This window comes from Eubalaena glacialis, chromosome 3 (assembly GCF_028564815.1).
Source record: "Eubalaena glacialis isolate mEubGla1 chromosome 3, mEubGla1.1.hap2.+ XY, whole genome shotgun sequence".
In the NCBI taxonomy this organism is placed as follows: Eukaryota; Metazoa; Chordata; class Mammalia; order Artiodactyla; family Balaenidae; genus Eubalaena; species Eubalaena glacialis.
Window position 1 is genome coordinate 77,113,316 of NC_083718.1, and position 20,828 is coordinate 77,134,143.

A 20,828-nucleotide genomic window follows, 5' to 3' on the forward strand; every position below is an offset into this window, starting at 1 on the left:
TCAAGCCTCGACTCCTGCATATAATATGGAACTAATAAGGTAACAGAAGGAACCCCCTCTGCATACCCATAGTGCCCCAGTCAATTCCCAATCAAACTTCCCCTCTCTGTTATATGACTTGGGGATTCCTGGCGCTTTGGGGAATCCTGATCAAGGAAGGGGGCGCCCAGCCAGAAGCCAGGGTCCTCAGTAAAAGCTCTTTCAACTCCTCACCAGCTCATGGGCCTGGGGCAGCAGTGATGGAACAGGCCAACCACAGGCCTCTCAGGAGCCCTGGGAGGTTGAGTCTCCCGGGGAGATGCAAAGGGCTCAAGACATGGCAGTGGACACTCTCCAAGGGAAGGTCCCAGCTCTGAAGAATTGCCTGCTTCCCGTGCACAAGAAGCTGTTCCTGGAAGTAAGGCCCATACCAGAGTGGCAAAGGTTAGGTCTTCTAGTCTGGTGAAAAGTAGGGCCCTTTCCCAGCTCCACTGCTGAGAAACAGGAATCCTTAGTATCTTGCTCAGACATAGAAACTTCACAGCCTACGGGATGGCCATGAAAGGTTTCCAGTGTGAGTGATTAACAATTTCACCCACCTCCCAGGCACAGGGGACCCCGGTAATGAACCCCCCACGTGGGACAAGAACCACCATCTTCTTGTAACCCTGTTGATAAAACTGGGGACAGTTCAACCTCTCCGGATAACTAGAGCTCTCTCCCCAGCACCCACTTTCCTAGAAAGGCTGTTCTCAATGCTTACAAAAGTATACCCAGACCCAGTTTGTACTGTGAAATAACTGGATTTTTTTTTTCACTTTTAGTGAAAAAGGAAACAAAATAGAAAAAACAAACAAACACAAAACCCTTAGCTGGTTAAGAACTGTAGGATGAGGCTTCCCTGGTGGCGCAGTGGTTAAGAACCCGCCTGCCAATGCAGGGGACACGGATTCAAGCCCTGGTCCAGAAAGATCCCACATGCTGCGGAGCGACTAAGCCCGTGCACCACAACTACTGAGCCTGCGCTCTAGGGCCTGTGAGCCACAACTACTGAGCCTGAGTGCCACAACTACTGAAGCCCGTGTGCCTAGAGCCCATGCTCCGCAACAAGAGAAGCCACCGCAATGAGAAGCCTGTGCACCGCAACAAAGAGCAGCCCCTGCTCAACGCAACTAAAGAAAAGCCCGCGTGCAGCAACAAACACCCAACGCAGCCATAAATAAATAAATAAATAAATAAATAAATTTTTAAAAATAAAAACCTTTAAAAAATTTTTAAAAAAAGAACTGTAGGATGTAATAGGTTTGTTTTGAGGTGTCTCTCTCAGATAAGCTGCTGATCTCTTTGAGAACAAGGACCAAGCCTCATTCATTTCTACATGAATGGCACATAAAAGTCACTAAGTTAGTATTAGTCCCCTTCCCTTCTAACTTCCTTCTCTTTCTCTATTCCTAACCTATCCCCAAACTTTACTACTCCCTATTCATCCAATCTTTATCAAGCGTGAGCTTCCTCAGATCCCATCCTATTATCACCAATCTAAAAAGTCACCTACAACTAAACCAGTGGTTCTCAACCTTGACTGCAGATTTTAATCACCTGGGAAGCTCTGAAAACATACCAACACCCAGGACCCATGCCAGACTAATTAAACCAGAAACTTCCGAGTTGTGGCCCAGCTATTAGCATTTATTTTTTAAGTTACTTCAGTGATTCTAATGTGAGAACCACTAAATCAAACTCTTTTTTGATAGGCTTCCTCCTTTCTTGACACAAGGAATGCCCCCACCTCCCTTGCCTAGGACTAATCCCCCCAGGTTTCATTAGATCTTATCCTTTCCCAACTCCATTCATTATCCCCATTCTCTACTGTATCTAACTTCAAACTCTTGTAGCAAAATAAAATACCTCCCTCCACTCTGCACCCTCCTCTTGCTTCAGCCCTCTCTTTTCTTTTCTTATCATCCAGTCTTCTCAAAAGAGTAGGTTCCTCACCACTATCCTTCATTCCTCAGCTCCTTGCAACCCAGCCATCCTCTCAATATCTTTCCTCTTCCTGACTTTGAATATCGATATTTCCCAGAATTCAGCCTTTGACCCCTTTACTCCTCACCCTACATCCTCCCCCAAAGTAATGTCATTCTCTCCCTTGCCTTCAGTCAGTGCTTACTTATTAATGCTCTTAAATCCAGATCTCTCTTCTGAACATCAGACTCAAATTTCCAGCTTCCTACTGGACATTTTAACTTGCCTATTCTTTTGGGTACTTTAAATATAATAGGTTTAAAGGGAACATATTATCTTCCCTCCCCCATCCCAAATCCCTTGGCTTATTCAGACCTTTCTCACTTCCAAACTTGTATCATTCCCTTCCAATCTATCTTTCTATCTGTTGCCAGTGTGATTTCTCTGAAAGAGAAATCAGACTGTCCCTTCATTGCCTAAAACAATTCAATGACTCCCCACTGTCTACAAGATGAAATCGAAACTTCTTGGCACTCTATGTAAGGACTTTGAGTCTCCCCCTCCAGACTTATCTCCTGTTGCTCCCTGGGCATTCAAAGCCCAAACATGCAAAACACATATGTTCCAACTAGACCCATCTACTGGTTGTTCTGCCAGCTTCGGGCTTTATTACTGCCTCTTCCTTTCTGAGGTGTTTTCTTTGCCTGAAATCCCATCCCCCTCCTCTCTGCCTAGAAAATTCTGTACATCCTTCAAGACTCCACTGTGGTCTCCTCTTTGATTCCTCCCCAACTTTCCCAAGCAGAGTTAGATGCCCCTTTCCCCAGAGAGCCTCCTTTGTGCTCCCAGAGTTCTGCATTTTATGGCATTGTATGGTAATTTCTTGTTTACATATCTGTCTGCCCAGCTGGTTCTGTGAGCTTCTGAAGTGAAAGAAACAGTGCTTTATATATCTTTCTACCCTCAGAACTTGGCTCAGTGAGTGGGACACAACAGTAAATGTTTGTCTAGTGAAACCTAACAGAGGAGAAGAGACTGAGAGGAGATAAACTGGAATATTTGATGCCAAAGGAATCTTTCTGTATTTTACAGATAAGGAAACAAGGGCGGAGTAGGTAAACCCAGTGCCCCAAAATCATACAGCTAATTAGTTGGCAACACCAATATTCCCTAAGTCTCCCAATTTCTTGTTCAGTAGTCTGTTCAGTAGTCTTGTTCAGTAGTCTGTCAACTATATCTTATTAACTGAGCATTAATTGTTTCACTTGAAATACAGATACGACTCCTCACCAGCTCATGGGCCTACCAGCCTATTAGTAGAAAAGAAAAAAGCCTTGAGTCAAAGATATAAGCTTCCACTTTACAAAATTAGGGGAAGAGTGCAAATTAAACCCCAAGTAAGTAAAAGAAAGGAAATAATAAAGATCAAGTAGAAATCAATGAAATAGAAAACAGAAAATTAATAGAGAAAAATCAATGAAATCAACAGCTAGTTCTCTGAGAAGGTAGGTAAAATAGATAAATCTGGCCAGACTGATCAGAAAAACAAGAAAAAAAATACAAATGACTAATATCAGTAATGAGAGAGGTGACGTCACTACAGATTCTAAAGATATTAAAAGGATAATAGAAAAATATTATGAACAGCTTTATGCCAATAAATCTGACAATTTAGATGAATGTAAAAATCCCATGAAAGTACCAAAATGTCAAACTCACTCAAGAAGAAATAGATAATCTGAATCACCCTATAGCTATTAAAGAAATTGAAGTGTAAAAGATTCCCACAAAGAAAACACTAGGTGTAAATGGCTTTACTGGTGATTTCTACCAAATATTTTAAAAAGAAACAATGCCAATTTTATACAAACTTCCAGAAAATTGAAGCACAGGGAATACTTCCCAAGTCATTATATAAAGCCAGTGTTACTCTGACACCGGAATAAGACAAAGAAATTACAAGAAAACTACATACCAACATCCAGTATGAATAGTTGCAAAAATCCTTAACAAAATTTTAGCAAATCAAATCCAACACTGTATAAAAAGGATAATACATCATGACCAAAAATGCAAGATGGATTTAACATACGAAACATTGAAAACATTTCAAAAGATTAAAAAAAGAAAAAACAAAAAAAAAGGAAAACACATGGTCATCTCAATATCTATCAAAAAACATTTGACAAAAAGTCAATATCAATTTCTGATTAAAAAAAAAAACTTTCAGTAAATTTGGAACAGAAGGGAACTTCTTCAACTTGATAAAGGGCATCTACAAAAAACTATGGATAACATCATATTCAAAGATTGATTATCCTAAGATGAGGAAAAAGACAAGGATGTATGTTCTTACCACTTTTACTCAACATTATACTGGAGGTTCTAGCAAGTGCAATAAGGAAAAAAAAAAAAAAAGGCATCCAGATTGGAAAAGAAGAAGTAAAATTGTCTTTATTCAGAAACGACATAATCATCTTTATAGAAAATTCAATGGAATATTTTTTTAAAGTTACTAGAACTAATAACTGAGTTTAGCAAGTTTTCAAGGTACGAGATCAATACGCAAAAATCAATTATATTTCTACATACTAGCTTTATTAGTTTCCTAGAGCTGCCCATAACAAAGTATCACAAACTAGGATGGTTTAAAACAGCAGAAATGTATTCTCTCACAGTTCTGGAGGCTAGGGATCTGATATCAAGGTGTTGACAGGACCATGTTCCCTCTGAAGGATCTAGGAGAGAATCCTTCCTTGCCTTTTTTAGCTTCTGTTGTTTTCTGGCAAGCCATGGGTTCCTTGGCTTGTAAATGCATCACTCCAATCTCTACCTCTGTTGTCACACAGCCATCTGTTCCCTGTGGATTTTTACATCATCTTCCCTCTCTGCATGTCTGTATCCAAATTTCCCTCTTCTTATAAAGACATCAATCATATTGGATTAAGGCCCCACCCTACTTAAGTATGACCTCATCTTAACTCTAATTACATCTGCAAAGACCCTATTTCCAAATCAGTTGACATTCATAAGTACTGGAGGTTAGAATTTTAACATATCTCTTGCAGTGGGGGGGACACAATTTAACCCATAACATTAGCAACGAACACTCAAAAAATTAAATTTAAAAATACCATTTATAATAGCATCAGAAATATAAAATATTTAAGGTAAGTCTGACAAACGATGTGCACTGAGGGACTTCCCTGGCAGTCCAGTGGTTAGGACTCCACGCTTCCAATGCAGGGGGCATGGGTTCGATCCCTGGTGTGGGGAACTAAGATCCCACATGCTGGGCGGAGCAGCCAGAAAAAAAAAAGAGATGTGCTCTGAAAACTACAAAACATTGCTCAGATGAATTAAAGAAGACCAAAATAAATGGGGAGGTATACATTGTTCATGGATTGGAAGGCTCAGTATTGATAAGATTTCAATTCTACTAAAATTGATCTAAAGATTCAATGCAATCCCAAACAAAATCACAGCAATCTTTTCTTTTTTTATAGAAATTGACAATCTGATTCTAAACTTTATATGGAAATGTAAAATACCTAGAACAGCCAAAACAACTTTGAAAAAGGAGAATAAAATTGAAAGATGTATGTTATATAAATTCAAGATTTATTATAAAGCTACAGAAATCAAGACAGTGTAACATATGCATAAAAAAAAGATAAGTAGATCAATGGAACAGAATAGGGAGTTCATAAATAGATCCACATACATATGGTCAACTGACTGTTGACAAATGTGCAAAGGCAGTACAATAGAGAAGGGATAGTCTTTTTAATATAGAACAGTTGGATATCTACACGCCCAGAAAAAGAATGTCAATCCACACCTTGCATCATACACAAAAATTAATTCAAAATTGATCACAAAGCTAAATGTAAAATATAAAACTTCCAGGAGAAAACATAAGAGAAAATCTTTGTGACCTTTGGTTAGAAAAAAAATCTTAGACGTGACATTAAAAGCATGGTCCATAAAAGACATAAAATGATAAATTGGACTTTACCAAAATTAAGAACTTGTGCTTTCAAAAGACACTTGTAAGAGGTGAAAAGACAAGTCACAGACTGGGGGGAAGTATTTGCAAATCATGTATTTGATAGAGAACTTGTATCCAGATTATATAAAGAACTCTCAAAACTAAAAAAAAAAAAAAAAAAAGTAATATATTAAAATATTGCAAAGGAAAAAATAAAATTGTTCTTTTAATTTAAAAAAAGATAGATTGTTCAATAAATGGTATTGGGATAATTAGGTAACCATTGGGAAAAAGCAAAGTTGGATTCCTACCTCATTTCTTATATCTAATGAAATGCAGATAGATCAAAGGACCAAAGGTAAAGAGCAACAACACCAAAACAATAATAATAATATAACTACTAGAAGAAAGCAGTGGAGTTTCTTTTCTTATCTTCTGATCTTGGAGCCGGGAAGGCCAAGGCCCAAAATACAGAATCCAGAGAAGAAAAAACTATAAATTTGACTAAATAAAAATGTTTTGCATGGCAAAAGAGTTAGTATCCATAATCCTATAGATTTTACAATCCTATAATCCTAGAGATACTGCAATCAATTAGAAAATTCCCAACAATCAAACAAAACAATAAAAGAATACTTATGACTTTACATTTACCTGAACAGCAAAACTTATAAGTTGGATAATATCAGGTGCTAGTGAGGTGGTAGGAAATAGAGATCATCACAAGCTGCCGGTGCAAAGATGAGTTGATATGTTTTGTAGCACAATTTAGAAGTATCTCATAAAATTGAATATGTGTATATTCTATAATCCAGTTCCATTCCTAGGCATGTATCACAAAAATGACCCTGCAAAGGATAAATAAATTGACATATTCAAAGATATCCATTGCAGAAAAAAACTGGGGGAGAAAAATCTTATATAATAAATACATGGTATTGATAGAATGTACATATGGTATATGCAGATAAAAAAAGAACTAGTTCACCATATATTGTGTTTTAAATTCCATCGCATAAGAAAAGCAGAATAGAATTTTAAAACACAATGCTCAGTAGGAATAAAAAAGAAAAGAAAAAGTAAAAGAAACAGAATGAGATGTACATCACAATATTGTCCTGAAATATAAAAACATGCAAAATAATGTAATGTACGGATCATGGATACATACGAGTCAGTAAAGGGATGAAAGGGAGATTCAAACACATGCACTAAATAAATGAGTAGATTCCTATGGGAGGGGTGGCAAGGAAAATAAGGTCAAGTATGGGAAAAGAGGAAGCAACAAAAAAGGAGGCATAGACGAATTATTTAGTGTGCCACAAACTGAGGAATTAACTTGATTATAGCAGCTGAACAAAAGAAGAACAAAAACATTTTTGTTTTCCTTAAAATCAATTGTATTTTTTAAAAGAAAAAATATTGCATAAAATTTTTTTAAATAAACAGTTTTTTTCACTCGAGAACCAGAGAAGCTCATGAGGAGACCACCTGAGACTAGATCAAAGGAGTGCAAGTCCTGCGTGCACCCTGATCCTTATCAGCAACCCCACTCTTGAACTATTGCTATAAAACTCCTCACCAAATCCCCCCAGGTTGGGGCACACAGTTTTTCAGGGCACGAGCCTGCTGTGTCCCCCTTTGCCTGGCAAAGCAATAAAGCTGTTCTTTTCTACTTCACCCAAAAATTTAAAAAAATTAAAAATAAATAAACAGTTTTTTTCAATAGGCCAATGATATGAACAGGCAATTCACAGAATAAATACAAATAAGCATATGAAATTATTATAAGCATATGAAATTATTATCATATGAAATTATCTAATAAGCATATAAAATTATTATCATCAACCTCAAATAGGGAAAATTCAAATTAAAGAAAAATTTGATATTTCTTTTGTCCATAAAGTTGGAAAAAATAAAAAAGAATGATAATATCCATTGCTATGAAGGGTGTGAAGAAATGTAGACTCTCATGTATGGTTGGATATAGTGGAAGTCGATAAAGACTTTTTGGAGCGCAATTTGGAAGAATCTATCAAAATTTTAAATGTACATTCTCTTGAATCCAGCAGTTCCATTTCTAAGAATCTACCCTCCAAAAATGCTCACATTTGAGTGAGCAAATACATACATAAGTGCACAAATGTATGCATAGAATAATATACACTGTAGCATTATTAATAACAAAAGATTGGAATTAACCTAAATGTCCATCAGCAGGAGGATGGTTATATGAATTATCATACATATGTCCTATGCAGAAGTTTAAAAAGTGAAGTTAGGGCTTCCCTGGTGGCGCAGTGGTTGAGAATCTGCCTGCCAATGCAGGGGACACGGGTTCGAGCTCTGCTCTGGGAAGATCCCACATGCCGCGGAGCACCTAGGCCCGTGAGCCACAACTACTGAGCCTGCGCGTCTGGAGCCTGTGCTCCGCAACAAGAGAGGCCGCGATAGTGAGAGGCCCACGCACCGCGATGAAGAGTGGCCCCCGCTCGCCGCAACTAGAGAAAGCCCTTGCACAGAAACGAAGACCCAACACAGCCAAAAATAAATAAATTTAAAAAAAAAAACAAAAAAATGAGCCATTCAAAAGGTTGGCATTAAAAAGTGAAGTTAGTCTGTACGTATAGATAAAAAAGATTTTTATAGTGTGTTGTTTAAAAAAAAGTAACAGTGCATATTAAGTTAAAGTCTAACAGTAAATGTACAATATAATTTTAAATGCATGCACCTATGTATTTATATATATTTGTAATGTAAAGTTTGGAAAGATGGTTCAGACCAAATGGTTAATACAGATTACTTTGGGGGAGGGGTATGTAATTCATACCTACACAGTTGGTACATCTACTTTTAACTCTGTGTATGTATGTTAGTATTATTTGAATTTGTTACAATAGGCATATATTACTTTGGTAATTTTTTTTAAACTTGCCTTTTTTTTTTTTTTAATTTATTTTTGGCCGCGTTGGGTCTTCGTTGCTGCGCGCAGGCTTTCTCTAGTTGCGGCGAGTGGGAGCTACTCTTTGTTGAGGTGCGCGGGCTTCTCATCGTGGTGGCTTCTCTTGTTGCGGAGCACGGGCTCTAGGCACTCAGACTTCAGTAGTTGTGGCTCGCAGGCTCTAGAGCGCAGGCTCAGTAGTTGTGGTGCACGGGCTTAGTTGGTCTGCGGCATGTAGGATCTTCCCAGACCAGGGATAGAACCCGTGTCCCCTGCATTGGCAGGTGGATTCTTAACCATTGTGCCACCAGGGAAGTCCAGTAATTTTTTAAATGCTTTTTAAAAATGAGTAATCCTATGGCTTCCAGTGGAGTGAAAAGATAAGACACAGCTTCCAGAGGAAAATAACTTAACGAGAACCCCGTCTGAAATGTCAAATGGACTGGAATAGATGAATACGTATTCTCAAGGTGAATGGTAACAGGTAGATGTTGGGACAATACAGAAAACTGAAGTGGAAGATAATAAAAGCAATAATTTGTCTTAATATAACCACCATTTATTGAGCTTTGTTATGCACTAGCATGGGGCTAAGGGCTTAACATGTTATCTCTAATAAGGAAACAGATGTTTGGAGATTTCAAGTAACTCGCCCAAGTCACACCAAAACCCATGTGATAGTAGGTAAATGATCTCAGTACCATTCAATGTGGGGAGGGCAATCATAGATATGTGCATAGAAAGCTAAGGGGGAGCAGGAAGAGCCAACTTGAGGCTATAGGAGGGTTTCCTGGAAGAGGGGACATCTTTGTTGTCTTGAAGGATGAGTAGGACCTACATAGGTGACGTAGGAGCAAAGGCACAGAAGTCAGGAACAATGTGGAGCGTGCCAGAGAGCTCCTTATAATGTTAGAGGACAAAGTGTGAAGGATGGAATAGCAGTCGGGGTGGAAAGACTTGCAGGAGCTGCACCATGAAGGGAATTTCATGCCATGTTGAAGAATTTGGCTTTTATTCTAGAAATAATGGGGAGCCATTAAAAGGATTTGAATCTAGAACTGTCGTGATTAGATTTGCACTGGGGGTAGGTCACTCTGATGGCAGTTTGGAGGGTGGATTTAAGGAGAGGAAACCAAGAGGCAGGGAGACAGCTCGGCAACTGCGCTAGTCCAGGCAAAGGAAAGCAGGGGTGGTACTGGTGGAAATAAAGAAACGGTTCCAAGTCTCGTTTAGAAGGCAAAATGGATAGATGTTGATGATGGATTGGAGGTGGGAGCCAGGGCAATTGAATGCTGATGGTGCCATTTAGTCATATGAGGAGCAACAAGGGAAAAGTCGGGATGAGGGGAGGAGAGAATAAGGAGGCCAGCTTGGGGATGTGGAGTTGGAGATTTCCGGGACACGTCCTAGCAAAGAGGTCCAACTCTTTAGTCACAAACCCAGAGAGCCAACTTCCTTCTGGACAGCTCCATGGGAAGACTCTTCAACAGTTCTTGTTCAGTGTGTCCTTAGTATGTCATTACTGCCACCATCCCCGCCACAATCCCCCACAGTTTCTCCTCCTATTTGGTCTATTTTGGAAGGCAGCGCCACTGTTCATCCAGGCTTCCCAGCCAGAAACCTGGGAGTTCTCTTCTAGCCTCTCACATTTAATAAATCGCCAAGTTCTGTTGAATCCACATTTAAACAGCTTTTCCTAAATCTGTCCTCTCCTCTCCATTCCCTCTGCCACTGCTTAAATAGACTCTCTTTTTCTCTCAGCTGACCTTGCAATAGTCTTCTAAAACTGTTCCCTGCACAGATCTTACCCTTGCTCGTCTGTCTTCAGAACTGTCCTTAAAGTGACATTTCTAGAATGTAAGTCTGACAGCATTTATCTACCCTACTCGACAACATTTACGGGTTTCCCATCATTAAGTGGCAAAGGACAAGCTCCTTAGGATAACACATAAGGCCTCTCCTGCCTGGCCCCTGCTTACCTTTCCCGCCGTTCTCCATCACTCTCCTGTCCCACCAGCCCCTCGTATTTTATGTCCTAACAATACCAAACTGTTTATGGTGTGCTCTTGCACACAAAGCCTCCTCAGGCCTCCATGCCTTCGTACCTACAGTGCGTTCTACCTGGAATATCGCTGTCTCAGGTAGAGTTCCCTGGGAAAGAGATTCTTACACACTGAGGTGTATGCAGGAGGATGCTTTCAGGAGAGAATACCTGTGAGGTGTGAGAGAGGCTGTATTAAGCAGAGAGCTAAACTGAAATGCAATGGGATTGCAGGAGAGGCCTCTGGCAATCCCATGGGGGATCTCAAGCTGGGACAGCCCTTCATGGTTGTCCCTGGAATGGGGCTGTGTAACCCCATGCACCAAGCAGCCCTTGCATGTACACTGCCTAGGGAGGGAGTGCAGCCTTAAGCAAGGCAGCTTTCCTCCTCCAAAGGCAATTCCTGGAGAGAGACTCCTCGGCTGTGAGTCAACACTCCTGCATGTGGGAAGGTGAATGCCCTGTCCAGTGAAGGAGGAAATTTGCAAAGGGGGTTCCTGACAGCACACGGCAGAATTTTCTGCAAGCACCTTCACAGACCTGGCAAATCCCTTTCAGTCTTTGAAGCCCAGCTCAGGTTTTACCTGCTCCCTCCTTCACCAGCACTCCCTCTGAGTTCATACTGACTTCTGATCCTTGCATATGCTTTTCACCCTCAGGAAACTGATGTGTTTCCATGTCTCTCTCCCCAGTAGATACTGAGGGGAGCCTGGGCCTGTATTTCAGAACCTAGAACAGTGTCAGGCACACATTGGCTAGTTAATAAATGCATGGTGCACTGAATAAAATGGGATTGACTGGTGAAGGAGACAGCTACAAGGTTATAAAAGGAGAAGGCTGGAGTTTAAATGCCAGTAAGGACAGCAGAGAGGTGGATGGCAAAGAGGTGCTGATCTCAGGGCTCTCCCTCTCCTCTCACTTCACTCGGGAACCAGGTTAAACCCAAGAGTCCCAGGTGAAAGCAGAACAAGGCTCTGCTCTTGGAATGATCAAAGCAGGGCAAAGCCAGCAAAAGTCTGTCACTTGTAAATAACCATGTGGCTAATGGAGCTGGAAGGCAGAGGTAAGACCTAGAGGGAAGGATGTAATGGTCTATATGGGAAGAGAATCTTAAGAGTAGATATATGTATACGTATAACTGATTCACTTTGCTGTATACCTGAAACTAACACAACATTGTAAAAATCAACTATACTCCAATAAACAGTAAAAAACAAAACAAAACAAAACAAAACAAAAAGTCTAGAGGGAAGGAGAGGAAGTTCAACAGCTTCAGGTCTCTGTTCCATACCTGACAGTTGTCACTCAGATTCCAACATGAAAAAGGGCACAAAAACAAGCACACCGATGTATGCGCATACAGCGACCACAGAAGCAGGCAAGCACCCTCAGAGTAGAAAACACACACACACACACACACACACACACACACACACACACACACCCTGAATGAAATGGACACAGGAAAAAATCAATCCGAAAATTATAAACCATTAATATATGTAAATGAAACACCATTTATCCCTAGACAGCAATCAACCCTCATCCACCTTCCAGAAACCTCTGACAAGAAGAGAACTTTGGATTGCAGGTCCCACCACATCTCCTTCACCCTTTGTCCCCAGTCTAGCACCATCTTCTCATTTCCCATTTCTTAGCAGCTCCCAGCCAGAGAGGGGGAAGAGTGAGAACATCTCTAATCACGGACAGCAGGGGGCAGTGCTCCATAAGCAATAGTCAGACCTGGCTTAGAGAAACTTGCTTAAAGGAGGGAACAGGGGAAGAGGAGGAGCAAGAGGTCCGCCCAGCACAGCGTTCTGATCATATTCCCCCACCCAGGTCTCCCTCCTTTTCTGTTTCTTCAGCACCCACCCCCCTTTTCCTCAGCTGCTATGTCTCCATCCTCAGTTTAGCAGATTTCAGAGTTTGGCTCTACCCAACTCTCCAGAGAAGCCTGAGCTAAGGCATCCACAGCCTCTTGTCCCCTCCCACTCTATCTTGGTTTCCAAGGTGGACAGGACTCCTGAGTTTTTGGTTGGACTCCTGACTGATGCTCAGGAACCCACATGAGGGGCTTGATTCTAAGGCCACCTCTTGAAGGATGCATGCATCCTCACTGGCACCAGTGGCACAACTGGTGTGGTGGAACAAGGGCTGGATATCAGGCCCCTTCACTGCCATGGCCTGGCACATTGTACAGTGCACAGACTGTGCAACAGTACAGGTTGGCCCTTTTACTTGCTGCCCCTGAGGTACCCTAAGTGAGAACTTATCATGCTAAGCACTGCCACGATGATCTCATTTAATCTTCATAACACCCCTTTGAGGCAGGTCTTATTATCTTCCCCTTTTTGCAGATGAGGAAGTTGAGGCCCAGGGAGGCATGTGCTTTGCTCATTATGGCACAAAGCGTAAAAGGTAAGTATGGAGCTGGGACACACGTCCTCCAGCTGCCAGGTATGAGTTTTCTCCCTCCTCTAGCACAATGTTGCTGCTTCTGCTGCGGCCACCACACTGCCTCCCTTCTCCCCAACTCCCTCTCTGCTCTCTTCCTTCTTCTCTCTGGCGAACTAACATCTGAGGACTAACCTTCCTGTTAGCTTCTTTCTTCTGTCCCCAATCCTTACCCAGTTGGATTTCAAGAGCTTAGGAAAGGACATTAGAAAGCAAGAGGGCTTCCCTGGTGGCGCAGTGGTTGAGAGTCTGCTTGCCAATATAGGGGACACGGGTTCGAGCCCTGGTCTGGGAAGATCCCACATGCCGCGGAGCAACTGGGCCCATGAGCCACAGCTACTGAGCCTGCGCGTCTGGAGCCTGTGCTCCGCAACGGGAGAGGCCGCGATAGTGAGAGGCTCGCGCACCGCAATGAAGAGTGGCCCCCGCTCGCCGCAACTAGAGAAAGCCCTCGCGAAGACCCAACACAGCTAAAAATAAATAAATAAATTTATAAAAAAAAGAAAGCAAGAAAGAGTCAGAAAGATGAAGGAAGGGGGTGGCCTAAGGGGCCTTCCAGAAAGAGGAAGAAGAGAAGGCAAAGAAGTCAGGCACTGCATTGGGAAGGAAGGAAGGTGGGTGAAATCAGGGAGAGGAGCCCTGTGCCCAGACTGGAAAGGGGCACAGGCAGGGCCTCCATTGTGTGGGCACAAAGGGGCCATATGCCTGGCAGCCTACACAGTGTATGTGTGTGTGTGTGTGTGTGTGTAAGGGGAGGAGAGGGAGGAGTGGCTAAGAACTCCCCCCCATTCTCTCAAACCCCTGGGGCCCTGCTGTCTGCTCTGTCACTGGGGGTGGGGTTTTCTGAGAAAAAGGGCAGAGGGGAGCAATTATGACAGACAGCATGGGAGGGTCAAGGCCAGCGGTAACTGGGGATGGAAGAGGACATGGAAAGCTCGAAGGGGCATGATGGGGAGGGGCTAGAGGAGGGAGGGGTGAGGTGCCAGAGCCTCACTCGCCAGGTGCCCCCAAACCGCCCCTCCCCCACCCCACTGGCCCACTTGCTGGGGTTTGGAGGTTGTGAAACGAGGGTCCCCATCCCCAGATGCATCCTCTTCTAACCTTCCGTTCCTCCCTCCTCCCTGAGTGCTAGCCCCGGAGCGCTCTCTTTTCCCCTCATCCAGGGACTTCCATCTCCCTGACAGTCTCCTCTCCCAGGACCTGGTCCCTTTCTCCCTTCCTCCTCCCACTCCCCACCTCCTTCTTTTCCCATCCTGTGGAGCAGAGCGGCAGCCGAGGCCAATTGATTATCTGAAGAAATTCGGAGCTAGCAGTAGAACAGCTGCAGCTGCCCCCTCTCACCACCCCCAGGCCCTAAGGGATCCCTGAGGGGAGGGGCCCAGTAACCCCTTCTGCTTTCCAGCGGGGCAAAGTGATGAGAGGGAGGCAGGGCTCTCAGAGGACTGAGGCTGCTGTGCAGTGGAAGGCGCAAAGCACTCGGGGCCAGGTAACCCCAGTCCACCATCATGGGTGAGTCCCATCACCTTTGTGGACAGCATTTCACCTGCCTTTCAAACAAAAGTGTTGGATTCAGCAATTTCTGTGCTCCCTTCCCACCCTGGCCCCCTGTAGTCCTCAGATTCTCCGTGGTCTCTGTTCAGCCCTCCCTCTTGCCAGGTTCTGGGCAGAGTACATTTCATCTAAATCAGATGGGGAAGGGAAGATGTCAACCTCTTCCTGTATGGGAGTTCTTCCCTAAGTCTAACTCAAACCCCTCTTGCTGCTGATGTCATTCTTTGCCCATCAGAGATGAAAACAGCACCCTTCAGAGACGGAAGGACATCTCAGCATCTTCCTCCCAGTGTTGGCCTTCAGCCTTCTCAGATGACCTAAAGTTTGGAAAGGATCTTCAAGTTCACCTAGCCAGGATTTCATCTGGCAGGAATGGCTCCCTGGCAACTCTGCCTACAGTGTTTTCTTCAGCCTGTCGATTTGGACTCCTCCTCCTTGAGGCAGGCGTTTCCACTGCTGGACAGCTCCAGATGTTGCAACGCTTTTTGGAGTTAAAAATCTGTTTCCTATCACTTCCACGTACTGGTCTTTGTTCTGCCTCCTGGGACCACATAGAATGTCTGTTTTTGTTTTTTCTTTCAATATTTGAGGATGGGTAGCATCTTGTCCCTAAATCTATTCTTGTAAAGACACATATCCTCAGTGTTTCAACTATTCCTTCTGTGAAGTTGTTTCCAGACCTTTTGCCTTCTTGGCCACACAACTCTGAATACTCTCTAGTTTATCAAAGTTCCTGTTAAAATAGGGAGTCCATAGAGTGTCACCTGTCAGGCTGGCTCATTTCAGAGAAGCAGAGGGGCATTGGCAGTATAGGACAAAAAGAACCTGGGTTTGAACCTTCTCTCTGCCCTTAACTAGCTGTGTGACCTTGGGCAAGGTCCTTCTCCTCTCTGGGCTCTAGTTTCCTCATCTATAAATTGATTTTAGAGTCCCTTCCAGGATTCCTTTGATATTCCTTCAGCACTACTTTTTATCCCTTTCCCTATTCTTCTCTTAGTACCAGGTCCTCCACTGTGTTCTCTCCAGTATCTGAAAGTTGGGGAACACAAAATGGGCCAAGAACTGTGATTGCAAGGAATTTTGATCCAGCTCAGAGACAATAATGGGGAAGGCCATGTTTCATAGCCATGGCATGAAATGTTTCATAACCCAGCAACATGGACCCACAGACACATGTTTAACTTGGGTTCCACTGGGACACTCAGCTCCTTCCCTGATCCATAGAGGGCAGGAGCAGAAGCACATCAGAGGGGTCAGAAAGTTTCACTCAGTGGGTGCCAAGACGGAAGTGCATGGCACTTTAGGTGGAGAGGCCTGGGACCTGTTACACCCTCCCCTTGCACCTCTTTACTGTGACCCCTTCTTCTCTCTTTTTTCATTTGCTCACCATAGTGAGCTCTCATGATCCCATCAGGAGAGCCTTCAAAGCTTAGGACCCTCAATGCCCACTCTATCATAACCTGCAGTCCAGCTTCCCAACCCAACTGAATGATCCACAGCTGTACCTGGTGCTAGAACGAGGTCACTTTAATTTTTCTTTTTGTATGAAATCAGAACTGCAACAGGAGGAAATCACACACAGGACACAGGACACAGACCTTTAGGGCCCACTGTTGGGGGTCTTAGGAAGAAGTGAGGGTCATGGGAGAGGGCTGGAGAGAGAAAAGGAGCAGGCAGGACCGGGGTGGGATTGTCTGGGGATGGAGGGAGCTGAAGAAGGATCCAGGAGCCCTGGAAGTGGGGGAGGGGCGCCATCCCAGAGGACTAGGGTGTCAGGACAGATGGATCCCAGGAAGGGATACGGGTGTGGTGAGCAAAAGGGATCCCCACACACACCTGGAGTTACAGAAGGAGCAAGAAAGGGAAGGGAATAACTAGGGAGGAAGCAAGAGAGACCTGGCTAGGACGGCCAGGAGCTCCCTCACTCGACCCCAAAGTGCACGACTCGGCAATAAATAGTAATATTTATAAATAAATAAGTAAATAAATAGATGAATAAATAAATAAATACGTAAATAAATAATATCCTTGTAGAGCTAGGAGTTTGGTGTGAGGGAGGTGGGAGCATGGGAAGTGCGGTGAGCTCATCTCTTCTACACAGGTTCTCAGGCCCTTCATTCTGCCACGGATCCTGGGCTAGTGAGCAGGGGGGGGCTGAGCAACATGGGGGTAGGGCAGAGAGCCTCGAGGTGGGATGGGGTAGGGGGGTATCTTCCCTCGCTAAAGGCAGCTTAAGGAAGCAGAAAAAATATAATAAAGAGGTCCTAGGGCCGGGAGAGCTGAGCTTCCCCAGAGGGCAACAATAGGGCATCCCCCCTGCATCCGAGGGAGAAATCAGTGTGGGTTTTGCACATCTTTGTGGTGGACTGGGATGGAGGAAGCAGACATGAGATTTGGCCCACTCACTGCCTGGGCCTTTTGCAGATACTCTGGGCTGATTTGGGGGACATCACCCCCTACCCCAAGATCTAGGTTCCCTTTCTCTAGCTGCACAGAAAGAAGAAGAAAATCGGGATGGTTGGGGTGGGAGGAGATAGGGAGGGGGCCAAATAGCTCAGAGAGGGCAAGGCACTCACTACCAAGTAAGATCCGAGGTCTGTATATGCTAAGCCTCAGGAACAAGATAGAAAACAGGAAGAGTTTTTCCATAATCCCCAGCTACTGAGATTCCCCTCACAGGAGTTACCTCACCATGCCCCTGCCTCCCAAGGGCTAGACTGAGCTGTCTAGGAAAAAGCCCACCCCCTCTAACCCCAGCCTTCCCCTTTCCTGTTCCCATGCCCCCTCTCTACCACGGGCAGGAGAAGCTGCAACAGGGTGCAAACAGGATGGGAGACAGAGTCGGGGTCTGGGGAAGGGGGGTGTGTCTCTGAAAATTTGGATGTAGGAGTAGAAGAGGCAGCAGCCCATGAGCGAACCAGGGGGAGACTCCAAGACTGTATATCCACCACCCAAGCAAAAACATTTCTAACTGGCTGGGTCCCAACCACAAACTGTAGAAGGTACCCACGAGAAGAGCCCTCCGGGTGCCTGCGTGAGTAAAAGGAAGTCGCCTTCGACCAACCGACCAACCGGTGGGCACTCTGCCTCGGCCCGGGGCCAGTGGGTACATGCTATGCCAGGGTACAGGGGCTCAGGGAAGAGAGGTCGTGCTAAGCAGTGAGCGGTGAGGAGGGACCCCAGCGAAGCCCCGGGGAGAGGAGTGAATCCAGGGCGGGAGGCAGGCAGTGTTCAGACGTCCAGCACGTGGTTCAGGTAGGAGATGTAGCAGATGGCCAGGCGCAGGATCTCAATCTTGGAAAGCTTCTTGTCGGGGGGCAGCGTGGGCAGCAGCTTGCGCAGCTCGGCGAAGGCCAGGTTGAAGGCTTCCACGCGAATTCGCTCCCGCGTGGCGTGCGCCGTGCGGTACTTGGCTGTGGCGCGCCGCCGGCGTCGCCGCTCCTCACGGCTCAGGTGCTGCAGGTCTTTCCGGCCCGGCTCTCCCGGCTCCAGGCCGCGAGCCTGGCCCCCTCCCGGCCCCCCCGGCCCCGCCCCGTCAGGGCCCGCCCCGCCCCCACAGTCGCTGAAGCCGGACTCGGTCTCAGAGTGGGTGGGAGGCAGGTCCAGCTCCATGGTGTCTGAGTTGAGCATCATGATGGATGCCCCTCGCCCTGTGAGATCAGGATCCCCTCCCCACCCCTCCCTCTGGGAGCCTGAAAGCTGGTTGCGGGAGGGGCAGGAAGGGCCTGGGGTGGTGGGGTCTGCCACTGAGCTCAAGGAAGTGAGAGCCACTTCAGGGTTCCATGGTCAGCGTTCTGGTCGGGAGCCTGGAAGAGAGAAGGGGAAATCGGTAAGGGCAGAGGGAGGAAGGAGGGGACAGCTCAGAGATGGGGAGGGGTGAGGAAGGTTTAAGATGGGCTGGGAGAGGGGGAGGTACTGTAAGCTTGGGGAAAGAACAGCAGAAACATGGGGAGGGGTGGAGGCAGTGAGGCAGGAGAGACAGGCAGGAGGCCATGGTGTCAAGGAGTAAGAGGAAAGATGGAGAGAAGGGAAGAGATCCAGAAAGTCGGCAACTGGAAAGGAGGAGCAATGAGAAGGACAGGGTCAGGATAAAACTGAGCAAGAGGATTAAAGACCTAAATGTAAGACCGAAAACTGCAGCTCCTAAAGAAAACACAGGGGGAAAACTTCATGACATTGGACTTGGCAATGATTTCTTAGATGTGACACCAGAAGCACAGGCAACAAAAGCAAAAATAGACAAATGGGACTACATCAAACCTACAAACTTTTGTGCGTCAAAGGACGCAATTAACAGAGTGAAAAGGCAATGGGAGAAATTATTTGCAATTCATATAGATGATAAGGGGTTAATATCCAGAATATTATAAAGGACTCCCACAGCTCAATGACAAAAAATTAAATAACTTGATTTTAAAAATGGACAAAGAGCTTGAAGACATTTCTCCAAAGATGATATATAAATGACCAGCAAACATATGAAAAGATGCTCAACATCACTAACCATCAGAGAAATGCAAATCGAAATCACAATGAGATATGTATGACCTCATACCCATTAGGATGGTTACTATCAAAAAAACAAAACAAAACAAAACAAAACCCCAGAAAATAACAGGTGTTGGCAAGGGTGGAGAGAAATTGGAACCCTTTGCCCTGTTGGTGAGATTGTAAAATGGTGTAACTGCTATGGGAACAGTATGCAGGTTCCTTTAAAAATTAAAAATAGAATTACCATATGATCTAGCAATCCCACTTCTGTGTTTATGTCTAAGGAAATTGAAATTAGGATCTTGAAGATATATCTGCACCCCCACGTTCATTGCTGCATTATTCACAATAGCCAAGATATGGAAACAACCCAAATGTCCATCAATAGATACACAGATAAAGAAAATGTGGCATATACATACAATGGAATATTATTCAGCCTTAAAAAGGAAGAAAATCCTGTCACAATGCTACAACATGGATGAACCTTGAGGACATTATGCTAAGTGAAATAAGCCAGTCACAAAAACACAAATATTGTATGATTCCACTTATATGATATATCTAAGTATTCATCTTCATAGAAGCAGTATGTAGAATGGTGCTTACCAGAGGCTGAGGGGAGGGTGGGGAAGGGGAGGTGTTGCTCAAAGGGTATAGAGTTTCAGATTTACAGGATGAAAAAGTTCTGGAGCTCTGTTTCACAACAATGTGAATATAATTAACACTACTGAACTGTACACTTAAAATAGTAAATTTTATGTTATATGTTTTTATCACAATAAATTTTTTTTAATAATTAAAAAGGGGGGGGCGGGAAACTGAGCGAGACTGGAGCCACAGCTCCAAGAGAGATTGGCTGTGGCTCTAAACCTTTCCCAGTTGTGAGGGGAGCATTGCAAGCCTTGGCCCTGCCATCCCTTCCCTCCCAGGGCCTGTCTCCACCCTGGCTGCTTCTGTATGTGTGTGTGGAGGGGAGGGGATGATAAACACGCAGATTGCCCTTTGTAGAGTGGACTGGGGCATATGGAGCTCAGCACAGCTGCCCAGTTCAGTCCCTCCCAGCCCCCAAACCCCACAACAGGACCATTGCAGACACCAGATCCTACCACCCCAACCACTAGAATCAGGGGGAGGTATCTGATATACAGATATCTCCCCTGTATCTCCACAATCCCCCTGCTCAGGACAGTCTCTTCCTCCAGCTCTGTCCTCAACACCCTCAACCCTTGCCATTCCCTGGCCCTTTCGGCAACTCTGCAAGGAAGATTGGGGAAAGGGAACATAATCAGCTTTCCACTCCACATCCTCCCTCAGCCCAAGGCCAGTTCAGATGTGGCCGGCAGAGAAGGATAGGGGTAGCTTTTGGAGGCCACCATTTGGGGCTTGGCGAAGCTTGCTTGTCCCTGGGA

The 20,828-nt window shown here is 44.6% G+C and overlaps 1 protein-coding gene across 1 annotated transcript; it reads right to left on the minus strand.

Moving 5' to 3' along the window:
* Positions 1-18,156: 18,156 nt before the first annotated feature.
* NHLH1 (nescient helix-loop-helix 1) lies at positions 18,157-18,558 on the minus strand. The gene has a single exon (XM_061185839.1). The coding sequence runs from the start codon at positions 18,556-18,558 to the stop codon at positions 18,157-18,159; it is 402 nt and encodes a 133-aa protein (XP_061041822.1).
* Between the last annotated feature and the right edge of the window lie 2,270 nt (positions 18,559-20,828).